A 23,953-nucleotide genomic window follows, 5' to 3' on the forward strand; every position below is an offset into this window, starting at 1 on the left:
TGCACAGACACCACACACAGAGAGAAATAATTAGAATAAAAATGATAATATAAATCTAGTAATAGCAGTGACCACTTATTGAGGCCTCATGTAGTAAGACTTAAGTGGATTTTCTTTTACTGACTCTTCCAAACAGTTACTACTGTTGTCCCTGCTGTAGTGGGGGAAACTAAGGTACAAAGAGGCTGAACAACTTGCCCACAGCCACAGACCTGGCATCTGATCCCAGGCAGCCTGGCCCAGAGTCTGTACACTGCCCAGCCAGTGGAGGGCTAAGTACATGATTACACAGAAACACACAGAGGACCTCCTGGATGATGGAGACATGATTACCCAGAAACACCCAGAGGACCTCCTGGATGATGGAGACATGATTACCCAGAAATGTCCAGGAGGATAGCATCCAGTTCTGATTCCCTTTCTGTGGTTCAAGAACATGGTATGTCTGGTGTCTACCCCAAGCAGCTGTTCAGGTGCCAGAAACACCTGGGCCCAAACCCCCAAACATGACCTTGTTGGACTGCACAGAGAAAGAGACAATGGATGTGTGAAAGCCAATGGTGTTGTAGGTCCCAGACTCTCCTACTGGTCGATGGGTCCTCAGACCAGTAGGTAACCGCTGCATTTCCAGGGGCAATTTTGGAGCCAATGCCTTGGCACATAAGCCAACAGCGCCCCCTACTGTCCATCCTGGGGAAAGCACTGTCTGACTGGCAGCTCAGATGCTCTCCCATTGTGGGCAGAGTTTGTAGATTTTTTTTTTTTTTTTTTTAGTTTTTCAAGACAGGGTTTCTCTGTAGCTTTGGAGCCTGTCCTGGAACTAGCTCTTGTAGACCAGGCTGGCCTAGAACTCACAGAGATCCGCCTGCCTCTGCCTCCCGAGTGCTGGGATTAAAGGCATGCGCCACCACCGCCAGGCAGTTTGTAGATTTTGAACACACATCCTCATGCCCACCAGGAGAATCCAGTCCTACACAGTGGGCTAGCAGCTAGATCCCTCAAGCCCAGCGGGCTCTGCTTCAGGGAAATACACAGAAGCCTGGTCTTGGCTGCTGTTCTACAAACCCTGTGTGGGTTAAGGAGAGGGAAGGGCTGGATTTCTTGACCTTTGGAAAGATAGAAACTTGCAGTCATCATCACTTGGGACTGGCAAAAGGAAGAATGGCCCCAGAAACAGGTCACAGTGCTGTTTCTGGAAGTGCTGAGCAGGGTGCAAGGTGTGATCCAGTCTGGCGTAACCTCCCGGCTCGCAGACCATAGCCTGGCCAATGGAGTTGCACCCAGGCATGAAGGACCAGGACACGCTGCCTTCTGCCCTAGGTAATTTTGGGAGGTGAAAGGGATCCCTTGAGGGTACAGTGGACTCTGGTGTTCCACAACCTGCCCACCACCATCCCACGATGAGCCAAGGCTGTGGGCTGCTGGAAGCAGGAGAGGCTGAGGCTGCAGGCCGGGAGCTGGGTTAATGTGTCATCTGGGAGGAGCTGATTGCCTCCATCTCTGCCTTGGTTTCAGCGTCTGAGTGACGCCTTTGTGAACAGAACCACAGGAAGAGGAAGAAACCTGCAAGACAGGCTGGTCAGTGAGAACGGCACCAGAACCAACAATCTCCTGTCATTGGGGGATAAAGGGACAAACCCAGAGGTCACCTTCGTGCAGTTCAAAAGCAACCCTCTCCTCTGGGCAGATAAGTCCCCAGATCAGCTTAAATGGAGCTGTGGGCTCAGCCATCATCCACCCCTTGATCTAGAGACTCTCAGTGACTAGCCCCCTCCCAGTGCCTGCCACCCTGTGAGCTCCTGCAGCCCTACCATAGAGTGAGTTGAAGATGGTGAAAAGGAAGATCTGCGGCAGCAGGAAGACACCAAAGGAGAAGAAGGCCAGGGCCCAGGTGGTGCCCAGGAGCACCGTGAGGCCCAGCACCATGCCGGTGTCCCGGTAGGCCCAGGAGCTCAGCGCCTTATCCGATGCCCGTAACCTGCACAAAATCCTCAGAGCCCAGGCCAGCACCAGCAGGTTAAACAGAGATGTAAGGCCACCATAGCCCATAACCAGGACCCTGTGTACCACGGGACTGCGCACCCAGCACCTGCAGGACAGGGGGAAAGTTCAGGATTAGCAGGACCCCAAGACCTGCAGGACGCTAAGTGCACCTGAGCCTTGGGGCTGACTCTACCTCTGCCTGCCTGGTCTTGCTGTTCCAGGGATTGTAACTTGCCTGATAGTTCATATGCCAAAACCCTGGGCCCAGCTTCCCATCAGCCACCATGACGGGATCATCCGACACCTCCATCCACTTCCTGAGTCCCCTTCCCTCATCTTGCTGCCTCACCTCCTCCATGCCAACCTGATCAATGCCTTGTAGATCGCAGGTCTGGGCTCTCATTCTAGAAGCTTCCTCTTCCACTCCACCCACCACCGCCGCCATCTTGCCACCATCTCTGTGTAATGGGACGCACCTCCCTAGACGCTTCCCCACCTAAGCTAAGCAGTACGTGAAGCTAAGAAGTACCCACGTTTTGCTGGGTAGATGCTCTAGCATGAAAGAGCTGGGGAGCAGAAGAGCAGTAGGAAAATCCCACAGAGGACACCGAGCCTGGGGGTGCCTGCTGGGCCCTGACCTGGGCCTAGGACACTTCAAAAGAGGTGCTAATCTTTGCTTTGGTCAGAGCATGCCCATGGTCAGCACAGGTGATCCCAGGCAATCCTCACGACAGACCAGAAGCAGGCACCTAACCATCTCCATCCTACAGTTAAGACTTCTGCTCAGGCCGGGCGGTGGTGTCGCACGCCTTTAATCCCAGCACTCGGGAGGCAGAGGCAGGTGGATCTCTGTGAGTTCGAGACCAGCCTGGTCTACAGAGCTAGTTCCAGGACAGGCTCCAAAGCCACAGAGAAACCCTGTCTCCAAAAACCATATCCCCTCCTGGGGCCCTGAGAAGTCCACCTGGAAGGCAGGACTTTGAACATTATCACTGTGACACTGAGTCACAGTGTCCTTGAACATCATTTGCAAGAGTCATGCACGTGGGTAAGCAGCATTATGCATCCTTCGCTTTTGCTGCTACAGAATATTCTAGCACGAGGTTCTACCACTGTTCACTACTCCAGCATCCCTGCTATATGACCAGGCTGCGTTTGGAGAGTCATTTCAGTTTAGAGATGCAGACAGATGAAGGTAGATAGAAAAATAGATGATAGGTAGATAGATAGATAGATAGATAGATAGATAGATAGATAGATGATAGACAGACAGACACTGTGTGGATTAGTATTAATTATCAACAGAACGTAGACCCACCTGGAAGGCAGGACTTTGGACATTATCATATGTTAACTGAGGCAGGAAGACCCTCCCACTGGAATCCCCCTGCGTCTAAATCATGGCTCTTTGCCCCTTAGCCATTACGTCACCTTAGAGATCCCAGGCCCACACAGCCCCTCTACCTCACCAGGCACTCACATGGATACATTCTGGAAGCTTGTGCCATTTTCCTGGCTTTTGGAGAAAGAGATCACATGAGGTCCATACACTGAGCTCTTGATCACCAGAAGCAACAGCACCAAGAGAGCTGGAAAGCCTGGAGGACGAGACAGAGACAGGAAGCCCCAAAACAAGCTGGCTCTAGTCCTTGGGCCTGCTGACTGGGTGGTGGTGGGGTCATGCCACTATGCTGAGCTGCAGCCCCGGAGCCAGCTTAGCGGTCTTAGAAGACCCTCATCTCCAAGATGGTATCAGTGAGGTTCCAGGGCTGAGTGGCAGCAGTGGTGGCGGTCACCTGGGAGGTGGCAGGGAGCTAACAGGAGGTGGGGGTGGCCGGGGAACTTGAGAGGAAATAGAGATCATAACTAGAGGTTATCGAGGTCATGGAGATGTCCGTGATAGTACTGCTACAGTAAAGAAGAGTAAGGGGAGGGTGGTGGGGTGCAGTGAAGGTGAGGAAGGTGATGAGGATGAAGGAGATGGGGTGCTGGAAATGGAGGTAAAGGCAGGTGTGGGCAGGGACATGGTGGGGGTGATGGTGGGGACAGGAGACTGGGGGTGACGGCAGTGCAGAGTGGAAGTGAAGTCACAAGAGTAGAATTAACAGTGTTGGAAACAGAAGCAGACCCAGAGGTGAGGACACACAGGGGCAATGGTGCTGCTGGGGGACTTGGGGTTAGCACCCTGTGCTCTGGAAGATTCAGAGGCAAGTAGATAGATGTCCCTTACCCCAGCCTAGCACGCAGAGCTTGAGCAAGTATCGGTGGATGTAGACATTGTAGACACGCCCCAGGAGAAGGTAGAGGTTGAAGCCTTCGATGGCCATCCAGGTAAGGCAGCTGAGCAGCGCATAGTGGAGGGTGGCGGCCAGCACCGTGCACACTGACCAGGGCACTGTAGGCAGGGCCATCTGGGAGCTCAGAAGGAAGGTGACGTTCAGGAGCAGAACAGAGCCATGCAGGTTCATGTGGATGCGTGTGACAGAGTCACTTTGCTTCCTGTGGGTGGAACATGCCCTGTCGGCGGCAGGGCCTGGCTCACAGATGCACAATGATGGGTAAACTGAAGCTAATGGGGAGCGACCCAATAGCTGCCACGCTGTTAAGTTGGCTTATGTCCTGTGGCCCTGCCCTCTGAGTAGCCCCGCCTACCCCAGGAAGCTGGGACACGAAGGAAGACGCGCAGCGGAAGTAGGTGCGCTGAGCGGGCGAGGATTACCTGGAGTGGGCGTACAGTAGTATGGTGAGCAGCGCGGCCACGACAGAGATGCTGCAACCCACCAAGGAGATGTACTCAAGAGGCACCCGTAGCTCAGCGGGCACTGGATCTCCAGAGAGCTGCTATAGGGCAAAGGGGGCTGAAGGCCTGAAGCATGGAAATGCCCAGCTCTCTCTGGGCTCCGCCAGAGAAGTCTCCCAGACCTCAGTTCCAAGTCCCTTCCCCACAGCCCAGCCCAGCCCTTCCTTGAATGAAGCCATAGCCTGCACTGTGGCTTTTGTCACCCACCACCTCCCGAAAGCACACATATCCCAGTCCATACACACAGCTGGGCACCCACCAAGCCTGGATCAAGACTGGGTAAGGGAGGCTCTTGAGTCCGTTGGTCTATAAGCCAGCAAGGCATGAGCCTGAAGGCGCTGGCAGCTGTATTATCCCCTAGGGCATCATAGCTGAGGGCCAAGCCAGGACAGAGTGCAGAATTGAGGGACAGAGATTGAATCCTGTCTTGGTATGATTTAGCCCCTGGATCAAATCGTGCCTGAAGCTTACAAACCTTTAAAGGAAAGCGGGTCCCTAGGCTGACTTGTTTGACTCAAGCCTGGGAGGGCTGGGCTGACCTGTACCCACCCACCAGGGGCTCCTGCAGCTCCCGTCCCCCTCACTCGTGGCAAATGGCGGCATACCATGAGAACTGCGAAGTAGGTGAGGTGGTTGCAACGACAGAGGACCTGAGAGGGTGAAGGCTGCTCTGTATAGCAGCCCTCGGGGCTCCAGGCCCCCCAGCTGTGCTGGCTAGCTCCCTCCTTCCAGAAAACACAGGTCACAGTGTACCCTTCCTGAAATGAGATGCGGGAATCAGTCTAGGGGTGCAGGATGAGGAGCTGGGGTCCTGGGGCCCAAGAGAGATTCAACTACACCCTGTCAACATTTTGTGGGTGCTGGCTGGGCTTTAACAATCCTAGATACCAGCCCTACCTTCACGGTGAGTTCTCAGTGTCCTGGACAAATGGGCAAGCCTCTCTGAACCTCAGTTTATTCATCTGTGAAATGGACTATACATATCCAAGTCCCAAGGTTGGCAGAAGCAAAAAAGGCCATTCAGCATTCGGGGAGGGGGGGCAGTGCTGGCTCTTCCTGTGGCAGATCTTCTACAAACCATTGTTTGCTACCTCCTCCCAGACCCATGATGATGGGAGACTCATTGGCAGCCAAGCCCTATGATGGACGTAAGGGGTGTGACACAGACACACTATGGAAAGCAGAAGAGGAGGGACAGAGGGAAGGGAGGCCTTGGGGATGCAGGGATTGAATGGAAGTGGAACTGGACACTCATTCCAAAGGGAAAGACAACGGCAAATCTCTGAAGGTGAAAGGGAAGGTTGCTGTGAAGTTGGCAATGCCAGCCTTCCTGCCCAGATCGAGGCAGGCGGAGCCAGAAAATAGCACTTTGGTTCTTCACAGGACAGACAGGGACCCAGAAGCAGCAGCAGCAGGAAGAGGAGGAGGAGGACTTGTGCCTCCGGGCTACACTTTCCTGTTCCAGCATCAGCACCAGCACTACCCCCACCCCATGTGACCCAACCTAGCAAATCCACACATCTCATCCTGGACACCGCCTGGTTCAGCCACAGACACACGAGTCAGTCAAACCTTTGGGAGCCATGGTTTGCACTGGTGGGGAAGAACCTTCCTAGAAGAACGGATGTGAACCCGGTATCTTCAGCATCCATCCCATCTTACCATAGGAATGAAGCCCAAAAACATGGCTGAGACTAGAGAAGACTGAGCTCTAACAGTTTTATGTCCATGCCTGGATCCAGCCATAGCTGAAGGCAGAACTCCCCTGGGCATTCCATTGACAGGGACGTATATTGACAGAGACGTATATTAAGCTTAGTGCTTAAGCTGACTCTCTAGCTCTAGCCACTGAAAGCAAATCACGACGAAATTCTTTCTCGTTTCTTTACAGAAATTTTCAAAGAACAGATTTAAAGTTGTTTCCCCATATGGTGCCACAGTTTCAGTTTGGCCAAACCAGGGCTGACGGGAAAGCTTCAGGGGCTGGGCCCAACAGTACCAGACTTTGGTTGTGCCAGAAGCTGATGTTGACGGGATTCTGAAGGTTTTCCACAGTCCTGTTATCCAGCTTGGCCCCCAGGACATAGTTATTGAGCAGGGATGAGTTACTGTCATCCTGGAAAGACCATAGAAAAGGGGTTAAGTGGCGGGGGGGGGGGGGGGGGGATCGAAGAGATCCTGTGTGAGATCAAAATTCTCATCTCAGTCCCTCTTCCCTTCCGTCTGTCTCCTGTCTCAGTACAGACATTGATGAACTAAGGTCTTGGGTCTCAGACTGCAAGCCCACCTCCCTGGGAAGGCGAATATAGATTATATTTGAAAAGACCTCAGATTGCCTTGAGTCAAGCCTCTGGGCAGGCTAGTGAGGGATCTTCTGGAATACATTAGGCCTGTGCACTCCTGCCCACCATGATGGACGCCACCCTCGAAACCCATTCTTCTTTCCTTAAGTAGCTTTTGTCTCTCCCTAAAGCAGGTAGGGAAAGCGGGTCCCAGAGTGGCAGTGACCGCCTACAGTTGCACAGTGACACAGAGGCGTCCTTGGCCACCTTCTGCTGACCTGGAAGAGCTGTGCCGTGAAGAAGTAGACACAGATGAGCCGGAGCCTGGCAGGCTGGGAGGCCACACAGGCTTCCTCGGTCAGCTCAGCAGGAAACTGCATGCCGTGTGGGGCCCAGGCCTGTGGACGGCAGCAGATGGACTGAGGCCTACTGATCAGAGACCACAGATGCAGTCCCAACACCTTTGGGCTCCCACCCCATTAAACATTTCCAGACCTCACCTGAGCCCCACTTTTCGACAGCACCCTCTCCTCCCAGACCTCCCCACCCATCTGCATTCCCTGAGAACAGAACCACCCGGGCACCAACCACGCATCTGGCCCCGTGAACACCAGAGTCCTACCAGCCCTAGGGACCGGCCCTCCACCTGCCTCCAAGCAAAATCAGGATGAAGAGCCTGAACTGGGGGGTCCTGGGGTACCTCCTCTTTCTGCTATCCAGACAGCAAAGCAGAAGAGGCAGCTCCCAGCAGATCAGGACAGAGTATGAACAGCGGACTGGGGACCCAGGCCGTGGGGGAAGATCTTGACCGTAAGCCCCTGCAGGACTTCCCTGGCTGCCTCTGACCTGGGGGACATTTGGCAGGGTGGCACTGGACAGGGAGAGGCCGGGAAAGCTGCAACCCAGCTTGAAGACCAGAGACTGGATGGCGTCTGTCTGCAGCGTCAGGTTGTGCCCACAGAAGCTGGCGTTGAGCAGCATCTGCTCCAGCCGTTGGATATGCCTGGGACTGGGCGGTAGTGGGGGGGAGAAGCTGGAGACAGCCTGGGGGTGGGGCCTTCCACCCCCACCCAGCCCTTCCACATTCCATCTCTACTCCTTGCCCGCAACCTGCCCTGTGTAACCCATGTCCCCAGCCCAAGTCTTAGAGTCCCTACCTAGGAAATGCAAGGACCTATTTGACTGGTAACACTTCATCAAGGGGCCTCAATAAAGTCTGGAAGGGCCGAGGTGAGCCTTTGCTAAAACTCCAGGCCACAGCGAGTGGGTACTCAGTCACCACTAGCTGTATGTGTGTATGGAAGACTCACTCCACTCTGGAAGGCATGGTCCGGCCTCTGGGCCGCTCCAGGTGCTTCATCAAGGTCAGTAGCTCTGATATTGTTTCTGTGGATAGTAGGACTCAGGCCTTGAGCCAGCTTCTGGGCACTCCTCCCCCAGGAGGTCATTACCTACCTGCTGGGATACTTTGAGCAGCCAGAAGACACAGGCAGACAAAAAGGGGCACGTGTGTATCCATATCCTCTTGGCCTTGGAGAGGGGAGACCACGGTAAATACTCCCACCCCACCCCCCACCCCCAGCTTTCTTCTTCTCCTTTTCCTCCTCCTCCTTCTCCTTTTTTCTTCTTTGTTGTTGTTGCTGTTGTTGAGATAGGATCTTCTGTAGCCCAGGCTGGCCTCAAACGTGCTATGTAGCTGAGAGAGATGGCATAGCTCATCACAGTACCCAACAGTACTGAGGATTAAACACAGGCCCCATATAAGCCAGGCAAGCACTCTGCCAACCAAACTACATCTCTAACCCAGGATCGTCAGCTTCTTCGCTGCTTCTCCAACTCCTGTATTCAGGTAAGGAAACCCAGGCTGAGGCCAAAGACTCTGTCTTTGCTTGAAGATCACTAAAGCCAAGTGTCCCTGACTCCAGGAAGTTTGGCCCACTGAGTATAGCTACTCAGCCTGAGAGTCTCCCTGGGGGTTCCCCAGCCTCAGTGAGTGGGGGTGGGGTACTGCTAAAAGCAAGCAAGGCATAACCCTGACCCATCCTGTCACTAACTGTACAATAGGGATCTTCCCACATCCTTTCCCAAGTTTCTCTCCATGTTGACGAACCTTGCTGAGTGAGTCCAAGGCTCTGGTTCAATCCCCAGCTCCTAAAGAAAAGAGGGGAATAGATGAATGAACTTCTACCTAAATACAGTAATAATATGTCTACCCCAAAAACCCTTCCAAAAGGAGACTAAACAGATAAAATAAGCTCAAAGCAAAAGGCACGACGATGCACACCTTTAATCCCAGTATTTGGAGGCAGAGGCCAGCAAATCTCTGAGTTCAAGGCCAGCCTGGTCTATAAAGAATTCCAGGACAGCAGAGCTACACAGAGAAACCCTTGTCTGGAAAAACAAACAAAGATAAGCACAAAGCTACAAGACAGAAAATGGGGAGGAGGATGACAGCTGAAACTTTCTAGTGACCCCGAGCAAGTGGCTGCCTGGGAAACCAATTTGTCCATTTTATCTATTATGGCAATGGGCAGAGGAGGGGCTCATGGGAGATCTATGGGAGCAAGGAGACACCAGCTAGTTCAAGGCTCATGGCCTTGGAAGCACTTGAGAACGGGAGGCATCAGGGGCCTCTGAAGAGGGGCATGGAAGATGAAGCTAAACACAAGGATTTAGTCAGGGAGCTAGCCAGTGGGTAGGGAGGAAAAAGCCTAGTGGGTAAGCCCTTGCCACAGAAACAAGGGGATTGAGTTTGGATCCCCAAAACCCATGTAAATACTGGGTGAGCAAAGTGATCATCTGTTATTTCAGCCTCAAAAGACAGGGGATCCCCAGAGCATGCTGCCTAGATTAACCACATTGGTTAGCTCTGGATTTGATTGAGAGCCCCTGCCTCATTGAGGGAGAATAGATAGATAGATAGATAGATAGATAGATAGATAATAGATAGATAGATAGACAGACAGACAGACAGATAGATAGATGAATAACTGTAAAAGTAAATTTGTTTTGTTTTTGATACAGGGTCTCACTATGTAGCTCTGGTTGTCCTGGAACTCATGGTGTAGACCAGGCTGGCCTCGAACTCACAGAGAGCCCCCTGCCTCTGCCTCAGGAATGCTGGGATTAAAGGCATGGTTACCATGCCTGGCTTTACCACTTTTTTAGTGATATGGTAACATTATTCATTTAAGCCACGAATCTATTTGATATAAAAAATCTTTTCTTAAAAGATTTACTTATGAAGGATAAAGAAGATGTGGTACATTTACACAATGAAGTACTACACGGCGAGGAAAAATAATGACATTTTGAAATTTGTGGGCAAATGGATGGATCTAGAAAACATCATATTGAGTGAGGTAATCCAGACTCAGAAAGACAAACATCATATGTACTGTCTCATAAGTGACATTTAGACATAAAGCAAAGAAAAACCAGCCTACAATTCACAATTCCAGAGAACCCAGACAACAAAGAAGACACTCAGAGACATACATGGATCTAATCTACATGGGATGTAGAAAAAGATAAGATCTGCTGAGTAAAATGGGAGAGAGTAGAAGGGGAGGGGGGAGGAAGAAAGGGGAGCAGAGAAAAATATATAGCTCAATAAAAACAATTAAAAAAAAAGATTTATTTATGTATACAGTATTCTGCCTGCATGTATCCTTGCAGACCAGAAGAGGGCACCAGATCTTATTACAGACAGTTGTGAGCTACCCATGTGGTTTCTGGGAATTGAACTCAGGACCTCTGAAAGAATAGTCAGTGTTCTTAACCTCTTAACCATCTCTCCAGCCCTGACATAAAAATCTTGAATGAAGAATAAAACAATACGGCAAAAATTCCATGTGTTTGAATGAATCTGAAGAATTTTGCTTGGTCCTTTTGCCAAGCAAACAGGATGAAGACAGCCATGACTGGAGGCCACCTGTGCTGCTTCCTGCTTTCGACACATCGTAGCATCAGACCTTGATGCGTCCCAAACTGTATATCTGCATTGTGACTTCATTCAGAAGAATGCAAACATGAGCCCCAAAGGATGGAAATTCGGAAAGAAAAACAGTTTAGCCAAACTAAGCAAAGCGATCAATCCTTCACGCCATTATACACAGTGTACACAGTCTATTTCTGTGATCGTCTGTTTAGAATGTGCCTAACCTGATCAGTGGGACTTACTTTTCACTAAATTACTCCAGGAATTAATCAAAGCTATTAAGGAAAGAATTTTTTTAAATATTTATTTATTTATTATGTATACAATGTTCTGTCTGTGTGACTGAAGGACAGAAGAGGGCACCAGACCTCATTACAGATGGTTGTGAGCCACCATGTGGTTGCTGGGAATTGAACTCAGGACCTTTGGAAGAGCAGGCTTTTCTTGGAGCCATCTCTCCAGCTCCAAGGAAAGAATTTTTTAAAAGATAGGGCCAGTGAGATGCTCAGAGGGTAAGAGCGCCGGCTGCGTGATAAACATCATGACCAAAAGCATCTGGGTTGGGGGCATTTCAGCTTACAGCTCACATTCCACCATGAAGGGAATTCAGGGCAGGAGCTGGAACAGAAGCCATCAAGGAACATGCCTACTGACTTTCCCAGCCTGCTTTCTCATAGAACCCAGGACCACCTGCCCGACGGGGGCACCACCCACACTGGGCCTCCCCTCTCATCGTTAGTCAAGCCAGTGCTCCACAGGGCAGTGTGATGGAGACAATTCTTCAACAGGCATTTCCTCTTCCTAAAATGCTTCTAACTTACGTCAAGTTGACAGCAAAGCAAAACAAAACAAAAAGCAACTACACAGCATTTTGCGCAGGCCTGAATTCCTTCTGTAGAGTGCATGGTGGAAGAAGAAAGCCCACTCCCAAAGGTTATGCCTTGACCTCACATACATGCTGTGGAGGAGTATGAGTGCGAGCTCTCGCGTGCATACATACACACACACACACACACACACACACACAATGAATAAATGTTAAAAAAATAAAGCCACGCACATGTCCACATGTATGCACACTTTTTGTGCATAATTAATTAATGTGCTGGCTAAAGTCATTTGGGAAGAAGGAACCTCAACTGAGAAAATCATCCTGCCAGACTGACCTGCATGGCATTTCCTTTGCTGATGGATGTGAGAGTTTCCAGCTCCCTGTGGGTGGTGCCACCCCAGGGTTGGTGGTCCTAGGTGCTATAGGAAAGCAGATTAAGGGCTGGAGATACAGCTCAGCAGTTAAGAGTACCAGTGTTCTTCCAGAGGACCTGGGTGGGTTCAATTCCCAGAACCCACATGGTGGCTAACAATCATCTGTAATTTCAGTTCGAGGGGATCTAACACCCTCTTCTGGCCTCCCTCAGCATCGGGCACATACAAGCTGAATAAATATACAAGTGAGCAAATCATCAATACACTTAATTTTTTTAAGTTTAAAAAGAAAGAAAGAGCCGGGTGGTGATGGTGCACGCCTTTAATCCCAGCACTTGGGAGGCAGATGCAGGTGGATCTCTGGGAGTTTGAGGCCAGCCTGATCTACAAGAGCTAGTTCCAGGACAGGCACCAAAGCTACAGAGAAACCCTGTCTCGAAAAACCAAAAAAAGAAAGAAAGAAAGAAAGAAAGAACGAACTCAGATTGAGCAAGCCATGAAAAACAAGCCAGAAAGAAACATTTCTCCATGGCCTCTGTTTCAGTTCCTGGTTCCTGCCTTGAGACCCTGCCCTAATTTCCCTTCATGATAGACTGTGAACTATAAGCTGAAATAAACCCTTTCCTCCTCAGGTTGCTTTTGGTCATGAGGATTTGTCACAGCAACAGAAACCCAAAGACAATAAATAAAATAAATTCCAGCTGGGTAGTGGTGGTGCATGCCTTTAATCCCAGCATTCTGGAGGCAGAGGCAGGTGGATCTCTGTGAGTTCGAGGCCAGCCTGGGCTACAAGAGCTAGTTCCAGGACAGGAACCAAAGCTACAGAGAAATCCGGTCTCGAAAAACCAAATAAATAAATAAATAAAATTCTAAAGATTACAAAAATAAAAAGAACCGCAGAATATTGCTCAGTGGTGGAACATTTGCCTAGCATATGTGAGGCCTTGGATTCAATATTCAGTACTACAAAAAGAAAAAGAGAGAAAGGGAAAGAAAGGAAGAAAAGAAGGAAGGAAGGAAGATGGAGGAAGGAGGAAAGGAGAGAGGAAGGAAGAATGGAAGGAAGGAAGGAAGGAAGGAAGGAAGGAAGAAAGGAAGGAAGGAGTTAGCTTGCAGATGGAAAGATGGCTGCACAGTTAAGACTGTTTGCTCTACAATCATGAGGCCTGGGATCCAGCTCCCAGCTCCCATGTAACAAGCCACTGTTCCCCACAAGCACCTGTACCCCAGTGCCAAGTGGAAAGAGGCAGGGAGATGTCTGGGATTTGCTGGTTTCCAGCCTAACTGAGGCATAAACGTCAGGTTCAAGAGGCTCTGCCTAAGAGGAACAGTTAAAGAGGATGCAGGATGCCCCCCATCATTTTTGGCCTCTGTGTGCATGCATAGGCAAACTCTTACACACAGAAACAAATGAAAATCTTTCATAAAAATAATAGGCTCCAGCAAGATGGCTCAGTGGGTAAGGGCACTTGCCACAAAAGCCTGGTGACATGAATTCAGTGCCTGCAACCCAAGTAAAGGTTAGAGAGAACAAAATCCATGGCATTGTCCTTTGACATGGACATTTCAATAGCATGTGTGCATCCCACTCATACACATGATGTACAACTGTAACACAGCCGTACCACAAAAACTCAGCAATTCAGAGAAATGTATTTCTTTAAAAATCTATATACTGGCCAGGTATGGTGGCACATGCCATTAATCCCATCACTTGAGGCGGAAGTAGGTGAATCTTTGTGAGTTCTGGGACAGCCTGGTCTACCTAGTGAGTCCTGTATCAGTCAAAGACAAAACAAAATGAAACAAACAAACAAAACAAAACAAAACAAAACAAAAAACCCAAGAAACTATATACTTAGATATATCTCAAAGGAATTCAACTGAGAATTACAAAAAAAATCTCAAAATGTTAAGACTTGTGATGTGACTAGCAGAACATGCTTGAAATGATAATTACAGAGACACAGATGAGATCAGTGGTTGCCACAGGCAAGGGAGGGCTCCTGTGTGTCTAGGAAGGGGGAACAGAAAGGGTCCCAGAAAGCGAGGACCCACATGAGGATGGAGCAGTTTGTGCTGTCACTGTGTTTGTTGACTGCTCCGGGAGTTTACATTTGATAAACTGCATAGAACTTGATCCCACCCAAGCTGTACTGGTGTGCAAGCAAACACATACTGAGCTGGTGATCTCCGAGAACCGCACTAATGTGAATTTCTTGAGCTAGAGATTACACTATAGGTATCCCTATAGGACAAAACTGGGTGATGAACACACAGAATTTTTCTGCATAATTTTTTTTTTTTGCAAGCACCTGTGGATTTGAAACTTCTCCCAAAATTAACAGTTAAAAAGAGAAAGTAGCTCAGTGGTAACTGCTTTGCAACCACGGGGCTTAGGTTCGATGATCAGTGTTGAGAGAGTACAATGAATTAAATTATTTCTTTTGAAAGTTAAAAATGCACAACAGAGCATTTTGAGTGAAAGAGATTCTGAAAGTGACACACCCTGGGGCCAAGGTGTGACTCCGTGGCTGAGCACTTTCCTAGTACACACAAAGCCCTGGGGATCTTCAGCACTAAAGGAGAAAAATAATGCTTTACGGTTGTAAACACCGGAGCCTGGAGAGACAGTTCAAGCAGTTAAGAGCGCTGGCTGCTGTTCCAGAGGACACATGGCAGCTCACGAGCACCTGTAACTCTGGTCCCAAGGGATCCAGCACCCTCTTCTGACCTCCCTAGACACCAGGCTTGCAGTAGTGTACAGTCATGTATGCAGGCAAAACATCCATACATATAAAAAGATTTTAAGGTTGTAAAACAATGTAATTCCATCCTTGCAAAAGCAAGCTGCCTTTTTTACATGTGTAAAAGCGGAAAGTGTACATCTGTGTAGGAACGACATCACTTCTCTGCCTCCCTCATCTGTGCTCCTCAGACTTACCCATATGCTACACTTGCACGTCTCTGTTCACAGTTATCTGGACAGCTTAGACATTTCCATCTTTCAAATATAAACAGCAAGTAAAGAAATAACCACAAAAAGCTGTAAAACACAAAGCAGTCCTCCTTTCTGCAAGCCCAGCTACTCTGTGGCCTGCGGGAGACTCCCTTTCTTGGAGTCTGTTCAAGCTAACTTCTGATGTTTCTTTAAACAAATGTAGACAGATGAGACTTCTGCCATCAAAGATACAAAGTGGCGCCTGGGCCGTACTAGTCTGCCTTCCGCTCTTTCTCTTGAAAACACATCTGGGACAGTCTGCTACAGCTGTATCCAGGGAAGCCACCTCTCCAACTGCATGTGCTAATGCTATCTTAGGGATGAGTCAGGATTTAGCTCACAGCCCTCTGTGACTAACATTTAACGGGGCAGGGATTCTAAACGCTCTGGCCGGTTCTAGTCTTTTGCCTTTACAAACAAGCAGCCAGACTAGGGAGTTGTTCGGTGGTAGAGCACTTGCTGAGCACAACCAGGCCCTGGGTCCCATCCCCAGTGCTGCCAGAAACAAAAAAGAGTTGTCACTGTGTGTCACCCCAACATGTGCAGGTTCACCATTTGCACACTGGGGTACAATGTACCTATCGCTTTATAAGAAGTTTCTGTAACAGGAAAATCAGCCCCTGTCTATTACATAAACACAAATAGTTTCTAGTCTGATATTTATTTTTTTAACATCACATGGCCTTTTATTTTGTGATGTAGAAGCATCATTTTTAATCTTTTGATTTGTTTTGGTTTGGGTTTTGAGGCAGGGTCACACACTGTATAGCTAGCCTCAAACTCACTTTTTAGCTGAGGCTGGTCACCATCCTAGTATCCTCCTGCCTCCACTTCCCAAGTTCTGAGATCACCGGCATGCACCCCTAAACCTGGGTTTTTGTGGTGCGGGGAATCAAATCTAGGCTTAGTAAAATGTTAGGCAAAGCACTCTACAAACTGAGCTGCATTCCTAGCCCACAGTTTTCCCTAATACTATATTAATATATCAGCCAGTTTTAAGAAAGGAATTGAACTAGGTTGCTAGATGGCATGATTCACTTACCTTCTTGAGATCTAAGAGAAGGGATGCGGGGCAAGCTTTGGGAAGACTGAGGAGGCTCTGGAAGGGACAACATGAGCTGTTTCCATTGAGACAGCCAGGACCTGGTAGTGCAGAAGACCTCAGCTGACAGAACTATTAGCGGAGAAACCAAAACCCAGTGGGCAGAAGTATTCGACCTTGAGGGGCTGGGCCCTGAGGCTTGGTATCCAGGCCTTAGCTATACCACTCCCAAGCAGACACAGAGAGAGGAGCAGCCTGACTCCATGTATAAAAATCAAGGCCAGAGCAGAAGTCCTCCCTCCCAAACAGACAGAAGTTGTGGTTTCTACCTCACTCCCAGGGTAAACCACTACCTTTACTGTAACCTCCAGGTACCTTTCCTTGCCCTGCTGAGCAGGACCCCATGCACCACCACCCTGTCCCCTCAGCCATCAGGTTTCCAACCCTGTAACTCATCACTTGAAGCCCCCTAAGAAACAGAAATCCATGTCCTGACTTTCAGAGACTGCAAGACAACATACGCCATGAAAGCAAAAGGTTTGCTTGGGGTTCAGTGGCAGCCTGGTACCTAAGCTAGGACCCAAACCTGGGCTCTAAAGCCAGCACCAGCTTCCCAAAGGTGGCTGGAGAGTCAAGTGGAAGTAGACAAGACTTATTTTAGGTCAACGGGGAGATTAAGATATCTGTGAACAAAGGAAAGATCTTAGAAAGCTCTGGATTTAATAAGCAGCTCCACTATCCAGTGCCCAGGCTGTGTGACACTGGGTTAAGAACTTGGGCTCAGCCAGGCGGTGGTGGCAAACACCTTTGATCCCAGCACTCAGGAGGCAGAGGCAGGCAGCTCTTTGTGAGTTCGAGATCAGCCTAGTCTACAAGAGCTAGTTCTAGGGCAGGCTCCAAAACTACAGAGAAATCATGTCTCAAAAAAAAAAAAAAAAGAACTTGGCCTCAATGACCCTCCAAGTTTCTCATGTGTAAAATGTGGCCAAAGCGACCTACTTCCCCGGAAGAACTCAAATAACCCCTTCCAGAATCCTTACTTGTGGGAATCAGGCCCTGCCTTATGTCTGGTTCTCTAACTAAAGGCCTTACGAAGGCAGGCATCTGTGCCTGAGGCTTGGGAGCCCCTGTTTCCTCCCCAGAACAGATCACAGATCACGCCCCCCACCAGCAGCACCAGGGCACGCCCGGCACAATGTTCCTATATACATGCTCCCTCACACCCCTGCCAACCACAGGAAGGGACCCTGATTCTAGCTTCCTCTAGCTGCCTCTGGCCTGGGTGAGAAATATGCCAGTGTGGGTCAGCAAACCACAGCCCACAGAGATGTCACTATGAGCCGGTGCCACAGCTGGACAAGGAAAGCCACAGCAAAACACCCTGGAGTCGACTTTCTCTGAGACACTGTGTCCAGGCTGCTCAAGAACTTCACCAGTTCCCATTCGCCGGACACAGAAGCAGAGCATCTAACGGTCCACACTCTGTCACCTAAGACTCACGTTACAGGGTTTTAGAGATGAGAAACTGGGGTCCCAGAAAGCTAGGCCCCAAAGCAGCCATGCCTTGACTCCAGCAGCTACTTCTGAAAGCAAGGGTTTCTTTAGAATTAGAAGGAGGCAGATCCCTAGCTCAAGACGCCTGAGATGTCCTGAGGCCTGTACACCTGGGAAGGGGCTCGTGGGATCTGCGGATGGGAACCAACCGGTGGGAGGGTGGAGGGGTCTAGGGGACTAACCTGTGGCAGCTGCTGCAGTCAGCTCCTCACAGCTGTCTTGATTCAGCCTTCCAGTGTCTGCAGGGAGAAAAGGAAGTTGGGGGAGCAGAGAGCTGTGGCTTCTCTATTCACCTCAGCTCCTTGTCCCCTCGCTTCTCTGGTCTCACTTCGCCCTATGCTCACGCCTCACTTCTCCTTTCGTGGTAGCAGCCTCTGTTTCCTCTGAGCTGTTGGCCAAACCAAGGTCTTCTTGAGCTCACTCTGGGGCCCCTCCCGTACTTCCTGGGAGGGGAGTGAGGTAGGGGTGGGCTGGAACTCCAAAGATGTGCCAGGAAGGGCAGCATGATAGCTTGGAGGGTTCGAGATGCTGGCTGGCAGCTCTGCAACCTTGAGCAAGCTATGGCTCCTCCCTGAGTCTCAGTTTCCCCATTTATAGAAAGGGGGAAATGGCCTATGACTGCATGACAACCCGTGAGATCGATCCAGAGATCTAAGGCTGGGAAATGCTGGGTTCAAGTTCCAAGCCTCCCATGGACTAGGAGAGTAGGGGTAATGTCTTTAAACTGACTGAGCTTCAATATCCCCTCTGTAAGATGGAGGTGCTGGTAGTAATATCTTGGGGTGGGGACATATCAACAGTAAGACCGACAAGTGTTACAGGTGCTGAGATGATCACCTAGAGAGGATAAAGATCCAGCACCAGGTAGCCCAGGGCAGAGCTCAGAAAGTATGGCCAGAGCAGCAGGGGAAGCAAAGCTGACCAGCCTCTCCATTAGCCGGAACTCTCACAATCCTACCCTATAACACCAGCCTCGCTCTCTACAGAGCCCTAAAGAGATGAGGAAGTGATTCAGGGATGGAGAGTAGAGATGCTGTCCCTTGCCCAGTCTATCCAAATCCCCGGGGAAAACATGACCCAACAACATGCCCTTCTACTTCTGGGGATGAAGGGGAGGATAGAGATCCAGCCAAAGGGAGAAAGCAGAGAGGTTCCAGCACAGTGTCCCTCCTCTCTGCCACCCAAACCAGCTCACAGCACAGCTCACAGTGGGTGCAGTGGGCTCAGACAGAAAAAGGGGCACCCCCCCCCTCAGATGTCATCAAAGGTTTTGTAGGAACCCTGCTACAACTGTGTCTCAACTCCTTGGCCACACTCCCACTGGGTGACTTAGATAAGCATTTACCCTTTTTGGATGTTGTTTTTTTTTCCTTGTTATTGTCTTTTGTGGTGCTTGGCCTCAGCCTCAGGGCCTTGTGCACGCAGGGCAAGTGTCTGCATACTGAACCACACCCCTAGCTCCCTTGTCCCCTTGCTTTAGCTTTTTGTTTTGGTTTGGTTTTTGTCCATTATAACGAGACATTCATCTACTGGCCTTTCATATCAGCGGTCTCTCTGGCTGCCTCCAAGACAGAACTGAACGGCCAACTCCTTCCAGCTCCCCAGTGAGCAGTTGCCCTGAAGGCATAGATAGAGCTCTGATCCCAGGTCCCCATAGTCCCTCTGTTTCCTACCTCACTGTTCTTGCCTCAGCTTGAGATGCTTGTTACCCCTGCATACAACACGTTAGAGCTCACCTTCAGACACTCTAGTGTTCAGACGCCAGGAACGGCTCCCTATTGCCTTCTTGATCTGCCCTCCAGCCAATTCCTACTCCTGCCCAGCTCTGTCCATGCCAGCCACATTCATGGCATGTCTGCTCTGCACCAGCTGTGACACTCCTGCTCCCCCCAAACCATTGTGGAGTCTGCAGCATGAAGAGACAAATCGGTGCCTTCCTCAGAGGGGCACGAGGTCTTCGCCATCCCTTGACAAGGGCCTCCCCCCATGGGGGATCTGTGAAGGACCGTGAGCCTGACTGGACAGGAGAACCAGTGGTTAACACCATGACTGAGTCATTGCATTCCAAATCTCCCCCACTCTAGGTGGTGATCAGAAGCCTCCAATCAGAGACAAAATGTCTTTAGCCTCTTTCTGATGAGCACAGACGTTCTGACCTGCTGTGTTCCTCCTGATTTGGGTCAGTTCCCCTTCCTAAAGCAACCTGGCAGTAGCCATATTGAGGCAGCGCTTGGTGGGGACATCCAATCTCCATAGCACACCACAGCCCAGGAGTTCTGGGCTCCAGTCAGCCTTCTGGAGTAGCTGGGACTACCTCTGTGCCTGCTGGGGTTTAGGTTTTAGGTTTTCTAACCCAGACATATATTCCCTCCCCCGCCCCATATTTTTCAGTCTTTTATTAAACACAGAAAGCAAGATCCCTGAGCTGAGCTTGGTGGTGGGCACAAACCTGTAACTCCAGCATTCAGAAGGACGCCACAGGAGGCCTTCAGTTCAAAGCCAGACTCAGCCACAGAGTGAATGAGCACTGGTCTCTCAAAAAAAGAAAGAAAGAAATCTTAATTTAAAAGTTTAACTGTGGTAACATATACATATATATATATGACAAAATTTGCTATTTTATCCATTTATAGCTATAGAGTTCTGCAACATGAAGTAATACACTGTTGTGCAGCCAACACCATTGTCTATCCCCAAGCCTTTTTGGTTTTCCCAAAGACAATGCCCCTTTCACCAGACCCAAAGGCCTGGCGATCACTCTTTCTTTCTTTTCTTTTCTTTTTTTCTTTTTCTTTTTCTTTTTTTTTTTTTTTTTTTTGAGACAGGGTTTCTCTGTGGTTTTGGAGCCTGTCCTGGAACTAGCTCTTGTAGACCAGCCTGGTCTCGAACTCACAGAGATCCGCCTGCCTCTGCCTCCCGAGTGCTCTTTTTTTTAATTAATTAATTAATTAATTAATTTGAGACAGGGTATCTCTGTGTAACAGTTTAGCTATCCTGGAACTCGCTCTGTAGATCAGGCTGGCCTCGAACTCACAGTGATTCACCTGCCTCTGCCTCCCGAGTGCTGGGATTAAAGGTGTGCCAACACCACACCCGGCTGAAACACTCTAATGTGTCTCTATAAGCGCAACAGCTGTAAGGCTCTTATAACCAGGATCTCCCAGTGGGTGTGTCCTTCTCTGACTGGCTGACTCCACAGTGCCCACTTTCGAGAGTCAGTCATGTTATACTAAATGTCTTTCCAGATGGAGCTGATGGCATGTGCCTGTGATGCCAGCATTCGGGAGGCCAAGGCAGGAGGACCAGGAATTCAAGGTCATCATTAGCTGTGTACCAAGACTAAGGCCAAAGTGAACTACAGGAGCCTGTTTCCTGCCCTCGGGGGAATAGGCAGTAAAATCAAAGGTTCGAAGCCAGCCTGGGCTATATAACCTTTGGAAAAACTATCCTTTTAAGATGTTTAATAATACTTCACTGTGTATAGGCACAGTTTTTCTACCCATTCACCTATGATGGTCAGGGTTTCCTGCTGCTTCCTGACTGCTGTTAACACCGCCAGTGCACACGGGTGAACAAACAATCTTTTTGGACAAAGAGAATGTTTCTAGCTAAATTTTATTTATTTCATTTTGTTGAGATAGGGTCTTACTATGTAACCTTTGGCTGGCTTGAAACTTACTATGTAGACTGGGCTGGTCTTGAACTCAGAGACTTGTCTGCTTCTGCCTCCTGAGTGTTGGGATTAAAGGCATATGCCACAGCCGGGCCGGTGGTGGCACATGCCTTTAATCCCAGCACTCGGGAGGCAGTTCGAGGCCAGCCTGGTCTACAAGAGCTAGTTCCGGACAAATGCCACCTCACACAGCTTTCTAGCTAAATTTTAAGAGTATTCTTTTGTTTGAATGCTATTCATTTTAATGGATTTTCTTCTATTTATAGCAACTTATACACGGATCTTTTATTTACTCTAATAATATGAAGCATTTCCTTAAAATATACTTACATTCTAAAAAGTAAAATGACTCAAAAAAAAGTCAATGGCAAAGATAACAGCAGGGGTATAGAAGGGATAGTACAGGCCATTATCAGTCTCCAGAATCTTGAGTCTAAAAGACAGAACCCCATGTCCTGTCCCCCTGGTGGGGGAGGCTAAAATCAGATTAGTATTTCACCAGAGATGCCTGGAGAGGTGACAGTGACCAAACTGAGAGATATGGGCTCTGTGATTTCCAGGGTGAACCTAAGCCAACCATTGTTTCTGATATTCACTGGGTTCACCGTGACATGACACCCAGTATACAGGATAGCTGTGCAGCTAGGTAACTGGTGGGGGCTGTCCAGCCTATGGCTAGCATATACTAGCTTTTCATGAGTGAGTGGCTCCCCTCACACACCCTATGCAAAACACACACACACACACACACACCCCAGGGCTGTATTCAGCACTTCTTCTCCAAAGAGAGAGGGCTCAGTTGTGATGAAATACACCATCAGCCTCCCACCATTTACCACCTCCAAACACTAGGGAAAGAGCTCTTGATTGATTCAGGGCAGTCACCGCTGGGACATCCTGTCTCAAAGGGACAGCTCACTGCTGTGAGATCCTATCTGAGCCAAAAGCCAATCTGACTTTTCATTTTCCCCACTCTAAAAGACATCTTTGCTCTGAGTTTTCAAGGTGTGGCTCTCCCAAGTTGCACCTGGACGGGAAGCAGAGGGCAGCCCCCCCCCCCCCCCCCCCCCCGCAGGCTGGTAATCTGTTGACGCTAAACACAAGCATTCCCACCCAAACATGTCTCCCGCAGATTACAGCAGCTGTTGAGCGTCTGCCACACACTACCCACACAGCAAGTGACAAGTGAAACTACAGAACTTGCAAAATCTGTGGGATTTCACGAAGTCGGTGGAGGCGAAGCAGAAAAGGGAGCAGAAGACCACAGAATGAGTGGTCTATGGGGGAAGTGACTGCCTTCAAAAACAAGTACTGAACTCTCAGAAGATGCTGAGGAGCTGGCTCAGAGGTTAAGAACACGTGATGCTGTTTCAGAGGGCCCCAGTTTGGTTCCCAGCACCCTCCTGGTGGCTCACGACTATCCGTAACTCATTTCAGGGGATCTGACCCCATCTTCTGACCTCTGAGAGCACTAGATACACACATGGCGCTCTTAGGGGGGGAAAAGGATTCAAAGTGATCCTTGTTTCCGAGGCAGCCCTTGTCTGTTTTGTAAGATAGGGTTTCTCTACAATAGCCCTGGCTGTCTTGTAACTCACTATATAGGTAGCACAGGCTGGCCTCGAACTCACAGATGCTGGAATTAAAGGTCCCAAGTGTTGGGATTAAAGGTGTGCACCACCATACCTGGCTAGCCCTGATGGTTTTGGGGGGGGGGGGGAATTCTTACAGCCAATCAGCTGCTCCTGCCCAACTTCCTAAGAAAAACCGTCTTCAACACTCATACTTGATTCGTTCTTCACAAACTATTAAGCACATGACCACAATAAGAATTGAAACATTCTTTAAGCGTTAACAGCACATTTTATTAAATACCCAATATTTTTTATTTTATTTTATTTTATTGATTTTTAGTGTGTTCTACATTTTTCTCTGCTCCCCTCCCTGCCCCTCCCCTCCCCTTCAACCCTCTCTTAAGGTTCCTATGCTCCCAGTTTACTCAGGAGACCTTGTCTTTGAATTGAAACATTTTTAATCAAAAGGTATGACTCATTTATCTTCACAGTCTTTATCTTTTCTAGACAATCATCAATGTGGCCTAGCTGCTAGGACATTTCTGTGACTTTTGGTCCTCTATGTAAGACAGAAAGACCTCGCACCAGGATGTGGTGGAGAGACACAGCCTGATCTTCCTCTTCTCTTGACAAGGCTACAGACACTCTACCCCCAGGAGAGAGGTAGCAACCCCAAGGGTTTTGCACAGGGGGTAGGAGGGCTCTGCCAGGCACCATCGCACAGAGGGAAAAACTCCACAGTGTGAGTAGGTCCCCATCACGCTCCGTTATAGGCCTGAGGTCACTCTGGTTGTACAAATAAGGGAAATTGAGGCCCGTTGAGGACATGGACTCTTTGGCCCAGGTCCAGTCTGTGACAACGCTGGCACTGGGAAGAATGCAGTTAACCAAAGTGAGG

The 23,953-nt window shown here is 49.3% G+C and overlaps 1 protein-coding gene across 1 annotated transcript; it reads right to left on the minus strand.

The window, feature by feature from the left end:
* Positions 1-1,372: 1,372 nt before the first annotated feature.
* On the minus strand, positions 1,373-18,128 carry Adgrg5 (adhesion G protein-coupled receptor G5). The gene is made up of 14 exons (XM_041650772.1): positions 17,991-18,128; positions 9,176-9,216; positions 8,521-8,595; positions 8,376-8,451; positions 7,912-8,074; positions 7,701-7,715; positions 7,344-7,463; positions 6,783-6,899; positions 5,389-5,541; positions 4,703-4,824; positions 4,214-4,482; positions 3,464-3,581; positions 1,812-2,089; positions 1,373-1,563 (listed from the first exon to the last, which is right to left on the minus strand). Exons 3-14 carry the CDS (start codon positions 8,582-8,584, stop codon positions 1,463-1,465), a joined length of 1,596 nt encoding a protein of 531 aa, XP_041506706.1. The 5' UTR covers positions 8,585-8,595; positions 9,176-9,216; positions 17,991-18,128; the 3' UTR covers positions 1,373-1,462.
* Between the last annotated feature and the right edge of the window lie 5,825 nt (positions 18,129-23,953).

The sequence above is a fragment of the Microtus oregoni genome, unplaced genomic scaffold (genome assembly GCF_018167655.1).
Source record: "Microtus oregoni isolate MIOR12 unplaced genomic scaffold, Mior012 000004F_ref0000308, whole genome shotgun sequence".
NCBI classification, from domain to species: Eukaryota; Metazoa; Chordata; class Mammalia; order Rodentia; family Cricetidae; genus Microtus; species Microtus oregoni.